At 41.5% G+C, this 13,624-nt stretch overlaps 1 protein-coding gene across 2 annotated transcripts in view; it reads left to right on the forward strand.

Moving 5' to 3' along the window:
* Positions 1-7,540: 7,540 nt before the first annotated feature.
* The window catches only part of sgsm2 (small G protein signaling modulator 2), a 41,541-nt gene continuing 35,457 nt past the window's right edge, over positions 7,541-13,624 (forward strand). For both annotated transcript variants that reach the window (XM_023961627.2, XM_023961628.2), the window contains exons 1-2: positions 7,541-8,006; positions 13,489-13,564. In XM_023961627.2, the coding sequence (XP_023817395.1) occupies positions 7,956-8,006; positions 13,489-13,564 (127 nt within the window). In that variant the 5' untranslated portion in view covers positions 7,541-7,955. The remainder of the gene's footprint in view (positions 8,007-13,488; positions 13,565-13,624) is intronic.

Genomic DNA, 13,624 nt, shown 5'->3' on the forward strand with positions numbered 1-13,624 from the left:
TCACGTGTTTCTGATATTATCGTTCATTTAAAAACAAGAATCAATTTACAGTCAGTTTTAAAGCCACCATGTGCGCGTGCAATCATCAGGTTCATCCTCATAGTTAAACCAGGTTAGGCTAAACACCCCAGTAGGTAGACCCACCCAGCGGTAGAAGTTTAGACAAGTCTGGTTCCTTTCGCAAGTTCAAACGTCATGACTGGATGAAGAGATAAGCTCAAAGAACCAACTAGTTCTTTATGAATTGAGATGATAAGACATTTTTTAAAAGACATTTTCGTTCACTCATAAGAACACTTTAAAATGTACAGACATGGATGATGTGGCTTCACTGAAACTTCAAGTGGAAATGAGCAGCAGCTATCTAGACCAGCTGGAGGCGCCAGAGGGGAGCCCATCTGCCTGAGATACATTGTTACAGTGATCCAACGGGGATGTAATGAAAGCATGGAATACTGTTTTATGTTTTTTTTTGGAAAAAATGCACAACTGACATCTCTCTTTTCCCCTTCTTGACCAATTGCAAATTTGTCACATGCAAGATATGACACAAAATCAATACAAGTGTAACATACAAAGAGGATGCACACATGCTTTCATCAGTAGTACATACCTTAAAATCGTAGATTTTTATCAAGGTGTTTATGGGCTGTGTTAAATTTAAAACTAATACAAACACTAAAGAAAAAATATATCCCATTCAGAGTATGTTTTCCTGCATAAAAAACTTTCTTAAGCAGGAAAAAACTAGAAAATCAGATCAACAACTATCAGTATCATTTAAACGCTTTATTAAAGAACACTGTCCCAAAAGTCCCCTTTTTGCAGCATTACTCAGATATTACACCTTTCCGTCAAAACCTTTCATCCTGTATCTGTTCATCCCCTAGTTCTTCTCTGAGACTTCCACTGCAGGAGATAGAAAAAAAAATTATGCATTTGTTAATTAGGCCTTTCATGGAAAACATGGAGGAGTTTTATGGCTGGGGGGGGGGGGGGGGAATCGGAGAACTACTGAGTGCTGCTGGAGTTGTTAATAGCTACAAACATGCTCAGCTGAGGCGGATTGTGAAGCTGGCTCAGGTTCATGTCAATGTAGTTGGAGGCTTCTCAGATAGATCAGGAAGCTTTCATCCTGATATGTCTTGTAGCTGCTGCTCACTGTTAGATTTTTTGTTTTTATTGTTATTACTGCTCTGCACTGGATTATCTCATGGTGTGGATTGGTGGACGATTTACCTGGTTTGTTCTTACCTGGACTTTATTGGCACTGTTGCCTAAAAGCTGAAGTACCCAGCCTCTAAACTCCTCCAGGTACATAATCACCCACATGGACTTCCACTACCTTCACTAAACCTCCACCCAGATATAGCTCTCCGTCTCTGTATAGGAGGGATGGCTCAGTTGCCTGCATGCAGCACTGGCACCTGGGAAACCAGGGGGGGGGGGGGGGGGGGGGGGGGGGGGGGGGGGGGCGAAGAGCTTCATCCAGTCCTTGGATCCTTGGGAAAAACTCTTGGATGAGTGCTAGACCCTCTTTGCTACTTCCTATCTATGTATAGGCTTGTATCAATAAGGGCATCCGGTGTAAAAATCTCTGCCTAACCGCTTCCTTTGGAGATGCATTACTATGAGAAGTACAAAGGCCTGCTGGTCCCGGTACCTCTGTTTTCCACATTTGAACTATGAATGTATAAATATACCTTCACACCACCCTCAGCAACGTACCTTCAAGCACTTTCAATGAAAAGTCCAGACGCGTCTGTAGACTTGTTTACATATATGTACTGCATATGGAATGTGCATTTCAGGCTTCCTTGGTCAAAACTCTCGCGTTCACACGTAGCTACGCACATTTTAAGACCATTTTTGGGCTCTACGTACAAAACATGTGGCCATTGGACTTGCGTTGAAAGTTAAACCAGTTGAACTTTGACCACTCAGGGATCTACTTTTGGTAGTGATGTATAGATGGCATCCTTTCCAATTTACAGAAGTTCCTACAGTTTAAAAATTGATCACGGAAGAGAGATTAATAATTGTGCTGGAATTATGTGACAGCAAGTCTTTCATATATCATTCAGTTTTTGTGTCTTATTTACTTAAAGAATAAAGGTTTAAGTGTCTCTGTCCAACCAATATTTGGACGCCACCTGAGGTCAGATCTGCACCTCACAAGCCTGACTATAGCACCCCACCGTGTCAACAAGACATCAGTCACACCACTTAAAATGAGTAACAGGAGTTATCACATCACACCACTTATTTCAATTCCAAAAGATAGATGACAAAAGGAAAATGTAGTTGGTTGCTGTGATTGTTTTGTTGCTGTTCCCATGCAGTTCTCATTGCGGCACCATTTCCTGGACCCAAGAACAACATGGTTGTGATGTTTGCAAAAAAGACAAGTTGGATGTCAAACTTCCAAACATGACAACAAAAAGGTCAGTCTTGTTGGCAGGTAAATTCAAGTATCTCCTTGAAATTTGGTTTGACAAGACAAAATTTAATATCAGATCTTTAATATAATGACCCAAGAATGTCACAATAAAATGAATACAAACTGCATGTTAGAGACCCAGAGACACAGTGTCTATATGGCACCAGAACTGACAATAACATGAGTTTTACGCAGAACTGGGGTAGGAGAGCAATCAATCCCCAGACACGTTATTGGCATAAAACAACAGAATAACATAATTTGTCTGCAATTTAATATATTATCTACTTGGAAGTTTATGAACAGAACTTCTGTGTTAAAGTCCTCGCGAACAACTGAAGGGATATAGATATCTGTCCAACATTATGAAACCGCTTAAACAGATGTTTATTTCAATTTAAAACTCTAATATTGTGAAACTCTAAAAATGGTTCTCCATCTGCTTCCTGCTCTCACTACAGATCCACAGGTCACCTGCAAACACCATGGCCCACAGAGATACCCGTTTAACATCCTCTGTCAGTCTGTCCATCACCACAGCAAACAAGAAGAATCAAAGCTGATCCTTAGGTCAACTTGTCTGTTAGACCCAATTCCCACTAGACTTTTTAAATAAACTTTTCCCCTAATTAAAGATTCCATATTAACAATGATAAATACCTCTCTGGAAACGGGTTACGTGCCACAGTCTTTTAAATATGCAGTTGTTAAACCTCTTCTGAAAAAGCCCAGTTTAGATCCTAACAACTTGGCCAACTATAGACCAATATCAAACCTCCCCTTTATTTCTAAAATCCTAGAAAGAGTTGTAGTTAACCAGCTTTACTGCCACCTACAGGACAACAGCCACTTTTAAGACTTTCAGTCGGGGTTTAGACCCCACCACAGCACGCAAACTGCACTAGTTAGAGTCTCTAATGACTTGTTATTGGCCTCAGAAAAGGGACTACTTTCTATTTTGGTCCTGTTAGACCTCAGTGCAGCCTTTGACACTATCGTCCACGGTATTTTACTCCATAGATTAGAGCAGGACATAGGGATCAGAGGATCTGCTCTCCACTGGTTTAAATCCTATCTGTCCGATAGGTATCAGTTCGTTAATGTAAATGGCCATTCCTCTCAGTGCACTCGAGTCCCACAGGTCCTATGGAGTCCCACAGGGCTCAGTCTTATGACCCTTCCTGTTAACGCTTTATATGCTACCCCTAGGAAACATAATCAGGAAACACAGCATTCATTTTCATTGTTATGCCGACGATATGCAGTTGTATTTATCCATGAAACCTGAAAACCATGAAAACTGAATGCCTGCATCAGAGACATCAAGACCTGGATGACAATTAATTACCTCCTCTTGAACCCAGAAAAAACTGAGGTCATTATACTTGGTCCTAAAAACCTCAGAGATACTCTGTCTGCTCAGATAGTCTCCCTGGATGGTGTAAGTATAGCCCCCAATTCCACAGTTAGAAACCTTGGGGTTTTATTTGACCAGGATTTATAATTTAAGGCTAACATATCTCAGGCGTGTAGAACTGCCTTTTTTCACCTGCAAAATATAGCTAAGATCAGAAATATACTTTCTAAGAGTGATGCTGAAAAACTCATCCATGCATTTGTTACGTCGAGGCTAGATTACTGTAACTCCTCGTTAGCAGCGTGTCCTAAGAGTTCCTTAAGAAGTCTCCAGCTTGTTCAGAACGCAGCAGCTAGATTGTTAGCAGGAACTAGCAGAAGAGATCACATCACTCCTGTGTTGGTTTCGCTCCATTGGCTCCCAGTTGATTCTAGAATCAAGTTCAAGATCCTCCTATTAACCTATAAGACCTTACATGGAATGGCCCCGTCCTATATTAAGGACCTCATAGTCCCTTACCACCCAAACAGTACACTTTGCTCGCAAAATGCAGGACTGCTTGTGGTTCCTAGAATTAGTAAAAGTACAGTTGGAGGTGGAGCGTTTAGCTACCAAGCCCCTGTTTTATGGAATGAGTTCCCAGTTCATGTAAGAGAGGCCAACTCAGTTTCTACATTCAAAGTTAGACTGAAAACATTCCTCTTTGGACAGGCTTATTGTCAGACTAGTTAGTACTCAGAGATTATTTAACTTAATGTTAATGTGTTTAAATTAAACTTAATAACAACAACTATTTGTTTTAAAAGGCTGCTAGAAGTTGAAGCTGGGGTAACTATGGTGCACTGGGGTTCTGTCCTCTTTTCTCATCTACTTCTACCCTTCCTCTCCTCTATTTTTGATCATCATTTATCATTTAGTTCTCCATGCCTCTGTTTGGTACAGTGCGATTCATGTATTGTCCCTCTTTTCCTCTCCCCTCCTGGGGAGTGGGAGTGCTTCCAGACTCCAGTTGGCTCATCCGTGCTCCTGTTCCTGACCGAGTACCTCGTCTCTGCTCCTGCTCCTACACCTGGCTGTGGTTCCTGTCTCAGGCTTGACTCGCGCCCCTGACTGTCACCCCAACCACGGCTGGATGAAGCTTGTCTGCTGGACTTTATATATGTAGTTGTAGAGTTAGATAAGTTAATTCTTCTCTAAGAGTTCTGGTAAATCGCCTGTCCGTCCTGGGGGAGGATCCTTCTTTCATGTGGGTAACCCCTGAGGTTTCTTCGTTTTTTCCGGAACCCGTTTTTTTAGGAGATTTTCCCTACCGCGAAGGGTGGTCTAAGGCCAGGGATGCCAGTACAGCTTAGTCAGTTTGTTAGTTCATTTTAGTATTTTCCTATTGAACTCTTTGTATTCATGATCCTTTTGAGTTCATGTTTTACTTCGAAGCCCATCGAGACGACTGTTGTTGTGATTTTGGGCTATACAAATAAAATGTAATTGAATTGAATTAGTGAAGTCCCACCTCCACCCTGAACTCATCTGTTGCACTGAAAGACCATCTCAGCATCTGATTGATAATAATAACGAAGTATATGTTAGAGTGTGTGAAATTGTGTGGCTCTGTGATACAAAAAAAATACCAACAGTATTTTATTGGTATTTCAAGAAATAATAATGAAAATCAAGATTAGAACATCTGAGTCCAACCCTGTTGATCACAGATGTTCCAAAGGTTTTCGATCCATTCTTTGTGAAAACTCAAATTTCCAAGTTAAGACCCGACATTGCTGCTGACTTAAATTACCTGGCAGTAGAAAATGAGAAAATAGCTCATGTGTGGAACTAAAACAGAGTTTGGTTCTTGACCACATGATCAACCTGTCTAGCTAGACCTACCAGGTGTTAGTGTGAGATCAGGAATGCTGCTGGGCTAGAAAACAAGGAAAAGGCTAAACGTACAGGAAACTCACAAGGCAGAAAAAAACAAGGCAAATAAAACTTTCGATTGGACCAGATTAAGTTCACCTCAGCCTACCACACCTGCCAGCAGAGGTTTTTAGACATCCACTTCAGCTTTGGGACCACATTAAAAACCAAAAAAGCGAGGCCTCAGTTCAAAAGGTCCGGCGACAACAAGGGGAAAATGTGGTTTTAAAAAATGAACCCAAACTACATAAAGGAGACATGCAGGAAAAGGTGAATATTTTACACATTTTAAGTCTCTCTTTGCATGAACCACTAAGATGTTTCACAGTGAAATCAAAGACATTTGATGGTACAAAGTGAAAGTAACATACATTTTCATGGACATGACAGACAGATGACTTTTTTGTCACCACATGGGAACATATTTATTAATAGTGGCATGAGAATTGTCTGCAAATTTAAAATCTCTATTTTCTGCAGTTGCAATGTAAACTGTCTCAACCCAGTCCCTCTGGAAGTAAAACACAGTAGCTCTGTAAATTGTGCATGCTTAAATAGTGCTGGATATACCTGAATTAAGCGTCAAAGCACTGGACAGTCACAGTCCTTTACACCCATAAGCACACAATCACACACTGATGGTGGCTCTGCTGCCAAATACTATCATCAACCTCAACTACCAAAAGCAATGTGAGGTTCAGCGTCTTGCCAAAGGACATTTCAGCACGTGGTCAGGCTGGACGAGAACTGAACCTGCAATTCTCCAATCAGAGGTCAATCTTTACATCATGACTGCCCTGTATCAAACCGCATGGTTTGTGATCCAAGTTGCGAGGTCAGTGACCTCAGAGAGGGATTACAGACATGTGTTTAGATTTTTTATAAGTGGTCGCTTGAATGAGTGTCTACCTAGACTTTTCATTAAATGTGGTTGCTTGAAAATGTGTTTACATACTTGTCATAAGTGGTCACTCAAAGGCGACTTTACACAGTCTTTTCATTGGAAGTGGCTGCTTGAACACGTGTACAAAGACTTTTTCAAAGAGGTCGCTTGAACACGCATTTACTTAGACTTTTCAGAAGTGGTTGCTTGAATGCGACTTTACAGTTTTTTTATTGGAAGTTGTTGCTTGAATGCATGCTTACCATGATTTTTCACAAGTGGTCAATTGAATACGCGTCTACATAGACTTCATTGGAAGTGGTTGCTTGGATGTGCTTTGTAGAGGCTGGTGTGAACATAGCTGTAGCATCAAGCTCATTTTCTAGTCTTTGTAGCACATACAAACGTTTATTTCAATACTGCTGTTTTTGTTGTTAATGATTGCATAAATTTTTCACTTGATCAGTTTCAACAATCATCACTTTTAATCTAAAACTTTTTAAGGAAATTATGTTATAGGTTTTTACTGTTAGTTTTAGTAAAGGTTTTATAACAACTGTAACTGTTATTGTAACTCGACGTTGAGATAACTAATCTGTCTTTGTAGGTTTTATGATGACGCTGAGGGTATATATTTAAGATAGGAGACTTAAACTTCTCTCCTTTTTTTCTTTGGCAACATTGCCTTTACACCTAATTTTACTTAATTTAGTTTTGTCGTCCTGCAAAACAGCAGCCCGAAGTCCAGTATATCTGTCAACCGGTGGTCTGCAAGTGACTGAACTGAACCTTCTCTGAATAGGAAATGAAGATGACAGAAAATCAGGTTGAGCCTCACTAAAGAGAGACTCTATTTTCAATGCTTCATTTCAGACCATCCTGACTTCTGACGCCTCGCTGCATGCTGGGTAACATTTTCCTCCTGTTTCTAATGACGTCAATGTTCATTGAAGGCTGCAAAAGAAGCCTCGTGCCACACGATGACGGGAGGGGCTGCTATGGAGATGGCGCACGAGCCTAAATCACCGCTGACAACAGACTGAGACTTGTCAGAACCAAACTGAGTCCGTAATGGTTCGTCACACCGGAGGGGAAGCAAAAAAGCTTAGACATCATCCTCCCAGACAGGAGATTAAGCAGATGCTGAAAAAAGCTCGCAGGTTTCTCTGCGGGGACCCGCACCGGCCGCCCGCCCTCCTGTGATGCGTGAGGAGGGGGCGGATCCTACCGCGACCTGGCTGCGTGACACTCCGGGAAGAGGCGAAGACACGACAAGGAAACGAGCGGCACCGCAGTTCTGGACGGCTGGGAGGAGCGGATCGGGCTGACCCGACTGCGCACAGGCTCTTGCACGCGCGGAGATGGAGGAGGACGAGATCAAAGAGAAGTTGCTATGGAGCGTAAAGCGGGAGGTGAGCTCTTACGCACCCGCTTCATGTGGGATTTACTGTCATAGAGTTATCGATCACCCCCCCCCCCCCCCGCGTCTGATTATGTGACAAGTCAGAATGTATACTGTAAAGATTGTGCGCGTGCGCGTGTCCAAGTCCTTCACTAGCTTTGGTTACGTAACAATTTTAGTCTGACATGAAAACAGAGGCAGCAGGCAGCTGCATCGCCTTGACATCAGAATTAATCATTGATTGAACCCGTTCGATACTGAGGATTATTATCATCTTACTGATTTAGATCATCGTGATTGCCACTTCCATAACCACAAATATAGTTTACTCTTGCATCAGAGTATAGATGAAAACTTCCCAATTACAGAATTGGGTTATACCAACTGTAAATGATGGGGCTTGATTTCAGATTCTTTGCTTTTTATGTACCCCTTTTAAGATAAAATGATAAAATAAAATAAAGCGTTTATTGAAATGTTGCCTGTAATTATTTTTTAAAGTGTCAGTCACTATGTTCATTCGTCCAATTTGTAATTACAATAGATCAAAACTGAACCTAAAACTCGAGAATGTTCATTATTTCAAGCAGTAGTATGGAAGTTTCCCCCCCCTACACATATTTCAAAGTAATATTTCATTCTCAATTGACAGTTCAATTTGCTATTTCAAAATAAGAAAACAAAATGTTTTAATTTTATAAAGTAACATATTTTCAGACTATGCAGTGCATCAGGCAAACCAAACAGACAGATAAGTCAAATATTCAACTCATTCACAAACAGTTGAAGCAGTACGGGTCAATCTGCAAGGCTTTGACTATAGTACCCTGTCACGGGGAGCGGATGAAGGAGTACCCAGGTGCAGAGAAGGAGAGGAGGCAGGAGGTTGCAGGGGAACGGGGGCTTTAATAAACAAAACTAAAGACACAAAACCAAAACCACTGCATACGGCAGGCTAGAAACTTGAAACACTAAACACTCGAAAGACTCGAAACAGGGAGAGCAAACTTACATACTATGGACCAGCACAGGAGGAAGGGAATGACAAGACTTAAATACATACAGACAAACGAGACACAGGTGGAAACACTCAGGAAGGATGGGGACCAAAGTAAAACTCAAAACTACAACAAACCAGGAAACACTACAAAATAAAACAGGAAGTTAAACTCAAAACATCACAGAACAAAAAGGAAACCAGGCACAAGGGCAAAGAAACAGAAACTGTAACAGTACCCATAATGTTCCAACAATGCATCAAGCTGTTTTTCTTTCCAAAGCCTCACCTTTTGACAGATCTATGAGTGCCGTGTACCACAGTAATTCAATTTGAGGTTAGTTTGTGCAACCAGGATTTTAAGGTGGACTGTTTGGAATTGAAAATGTAAAAAATGTAGTTAGCTCTGATTTAATTGAATCTTATTAGATTTACAAATTAATGGTAGAGATGCACCCACAATTATAAAATAATCTATCTATCTGTCTGTCTGTCTGTCTGTCTGTCTGTCTGTCTGTCTGTCTGTCTGTCTGTCTGTCTGTCTGTCTGTCTGTCTGTCTGTCTGTCTGTCTGTCTGTCTGTCTGTCTGTCTGTCTGTCTGTCTAGATAGATAGATGTGTGTGTGAGTGTGTGTAAGTTCTCCCACTTAAAAAGTTGAGTCTGAAATTTTCATCATAGGTATTTCTTAACTCCGAGATACAAAATGAGAAAAAAAATCCAGAAAATCCCATTGTCTTATTTTTAAAGAATTTACTTACAAATTATGGTTGAAAAATCAGTATTTGGTCACCCACAAACAAGCAAGATTTCTGGCTCTCACAGACCTGTAACTTCTTCTGTAAGAGGATCCTCTGTCCTCCACTCGTTACCTGTATTCATGGCACCTGTTTGAACTGGTTATGAAAATATAAGACACCTTTAACACAACCTCAATTAGTCACACTCCAAACTCCACTATGGCCAAGACCAAAGAGCTGTCTAAGGACACCAGAAACCAAATTATTGATCTGCACCAGGCTGGGAAGACTGAATCTGCAATAGGTAAACAGCTTGGTGTGAAGAAATCTACTGTGGGAGCAATTATTAGGAAATGGAAGACATACAAGACCACTGATAATCTCTCTCCATCTGGGGCTCCCTGCAAGATCTCACCCCAAGGGGTCAGGATGATCACAAGAACGGTGAGCAAATATCCCAGAACCACACTTGGGGACCTAGTGAATGACCTGCAGAGAGCTGGGACCAAAATAACAAAGGCTACCATTGGTAACACTACGCTACCAGGGGCTCAAGTCCTGCAGCGCCAGAAGTGTCCCCCTGCTAAATCCAGTATATGTGCAGGCCCGTCTAAAGTTTGCTAAAGAGCAGTTGGATGATCCAGAAGAGGTTTGGGAGAATGTCCTATGATCAGATGAAACCAAAATAGAACTTTTTGGGAAGAACTCTACTCGTCGTGTTTGTAGAATAAAGAATGCTGAGTTGAATCCAAACGACACCATACCTACTGTAAAGCACATCATGCTTTGGGGTTGTTTTTCAGCAAAGGAACCCGGATGACTGATCCATGTAAAGGAAAGAAATATTGGGGCTAGGTATTATCAGATTTTGAGGGAAAACCTCCTTCCATCAGCAAGGGCAATGAAGATGAAACGTGACTAGTTCTTTCAGCATGACAACAATCCCAAACACACAGCCCGGGTAACCAAGGATTCATAAGAAGCATTTCAAAGTCCTCGAGTGGTCTAGCCAAATCAGCACTGCTGTAGAGGTGATATGTATGGAGGAATGGGCCAAAATACCAGTTTGTGAAAACCTTGTGAAGACTTACCGAAAACAATTGACTGCTGTCATTACCAATATATAGTAAATAACAAAGTATTGTGTTGAACTTTTGTTATTGACCAAATATTTAGTTTCCACCACAATTTACAAATAAATCCTTTAAAAATCAGACAATGTGATTTTTTTTTCTCATTTTGTCTCTTATAGTTGATGTATTCCTATGATGACAATTACATCTATTTAAGTGGGAGAACTTTTTTTTCACTTATAACATCACACTGCCAACTATTATATTTGCTGCATTGAGATGGTCCAATGTGGGACAGGGTGTCTTTTATTTTGAAAATAAGCCATATGAATCTCTGTAAAGAAATTTCACAAAAAAAAAAAAATTACGTTTAATTTGTGCAAAAAATCCCAACAGTTTATGGAATATTTCTTAGTATCAATAATATTAATGTACCTCCGTTTTTTCTAAAAAGTGAAGTAAAACTTTCTGTCTGCTGGGGGTTGTGGTCAGTGATAATTAGACCTGAATGGCTCTTAAAGTGTTGAAGGATGCAGACCCCTGATCTAGATCTAAGTAGAAAGATAAAGGTGGACGGAGGGTTCAGGTGTGATGCGTGACCAAAGAATTAAAGGAAATGTGGAGAATACTGGTGAAGACTGGTTAAGAGACTCTAAGGCTGCATTTACACTGCAGGTCTTGATGCTCATATCCGATTTTCTAACTATATCCGATTTTTTTGACGACCCGCTTAAATCATCTTTTAAAAGTGACCTGTATCTGATTTTTGCATTTACACTATACAATGCTGAAACTATCAAACGTAGACATTCTGAGGTCTACGTAGCAGCATTTCCGCCTTCCGCGGACCTCCTTCAGACTTTTGTGACTGCGGTTGTCATGGAGGCAACTCAGCGACGAAGGAGGCGTTGCCTTGGGCGCTCCAGAGGGGAGGGGAAAAAGGAGGGCTGCTCGTCTCTCTCTGAATTTTGAATGAGGAAGTTTTTGCAGACGTGCTGCACTAACAGTTTGATCCAAGTGTTGAACCTGTCCTGCGCGATGACTTCTCTTTTTCCAACCGTGGTCAGAAATGCACGGGAGATTTTCTCCAGGGCCGAAGGCGGATTCTCCTTCGGGGTTCACTTTCCCGTTCTGAACCCTCAGCCTCCAGAGTGGGTTAAGAAAGACTCCAAAACTTTTGGGGGAGACACCTTATTTTTAATTTACAGTTCCCCTCTCCTCTCCTTACACACACACACACACACACACACACACACACACACACACAGCACGCGCGGTCCCCATCATACACGCCCCCACTCCGCAACACAAGCAAAGAAATAAACAGCTTCTAGCCTGTTCCAGAGCAACGGTGTCCCGCTTGATTATTTACCGTTTGCGTCCCGACCGGGACCGGACCGGGAATAATAGTGGTTTCCGACTAGGGTCTGAAGCCTGAGGCTGAAAGGTAACACGCTCACAGCAAAATCAGCGCACAAAAGTTGATGTCACTGACGTACGACTCACATTTACTGGGGAATATCCGATTTGTCCGCTTTCATGGCACACCCAAATGCACGTATCCGATTCATATCCGATTTATTTCCACATATGAATGAGGCCTGTATCCGATCTGAGAAAAACGGAATCCATGCGCATGAGAGTAAAAAAATCAGAATTGGGTCACTTGAACCATGCAGTGTAAATGCGGCCAAAGAGACAGGAGGCAGAGCTGGAGGGAGCAGAGATGAAGATGTTGAGGTTTTAGGACCAGGAGGCATAGGTTTAGAAATGAATCCATCAGAGGAACAGATCATGCTGGATGTTTTGGAGATAAATGCAGGGAAGCAAATGGAGTGTTTGGACACATTGAGAGGAGGGACAGAGATGATTTTGGTAAAAGGATGCTGAGGTTGGAGCTGTCAGGAAAAAGGTCTAGAGGAAGACCAAAGAGGAGGTTTATGAATGTAGAGAAAGATGACATGAGGGTGGTTGGTGTTGCTTCAGTTATTTGTATATAAAGATTCTTTCCCTCTGTGCGGTAACCGTGCTTCTTGAGCAGTTTTTTGGATGCGTGTAGTCTTTGCTTTTGTTGTTCAGCTGGGGCAGGATTTTTTGAGGGGGAGCATGACTCTTCAGGTCGCTCTGGCCACCTGTCTTCCAATGGCAACAACTCCTGGACCCCATGGGACATCTTGCAGAAGTTTGGGAGATCTTGCAGCTAATAGAAGCAGTAAATATAGCCTCTGTATTTGACGTCATGCCTTGGCTTATAAGAAAGAGTTTGAGTGGAGCCAGGGACAGCAAACAATAAATCCCCTTGTGATGCCTGGAAACTGAAGATTTTATTCTGTTTGATAAACTGACAAGGTATATGGATAATGGTCTGCTTTTCTTACAGCTCTTTTGCTCTGCTATTTGCTCATTCATTTGTGATACATCTGTGAAAATTTCATGTAAAGACCACAACTTTTCTCACTTTTACCATGTATATTCACATATGACCAACTTTTATCTGTGCAATATGCTTAAATAGTGGCTGTGGGACATGGCCTGGAGAAGCTGAAGACTTTACTTTTTACAGGTGATACAACAAGTTAGGGCTGGGCGGTATGGGCTAAAAATAAAATCTCCAATTTTATGATCAGTTTTGATCCTTTAGTTTGGCGTCAAGATAGTCTGATATCAACCGATTCTGCTTTACAGGTGAAGCAGTTAATGGAGGAAGCTGTCACCAAGAAGTTTGTCCATGAGGACAGCAGCCATGTCATCGCTCTGTGTGGTGAGTCCTAAAGCTGTACTCATGCACAGACATGCACACACTCACATGAACATCAAGGAC

Source organism: Oryzias latipes, chromosome 13, assembly GCF_053564925.1.
Source record: "Oryzias latipes strain Hd-rR chromosome 13, Olatipes_Hd-rR_3.1".
Taxonomy (NCBI): domain Eukaryota; kingdom Metazoa; phylum Chordata; class Actinopteri; order Beloniformes; family Adrianichthyidae; genus Oryzias; species Oryzias latipes.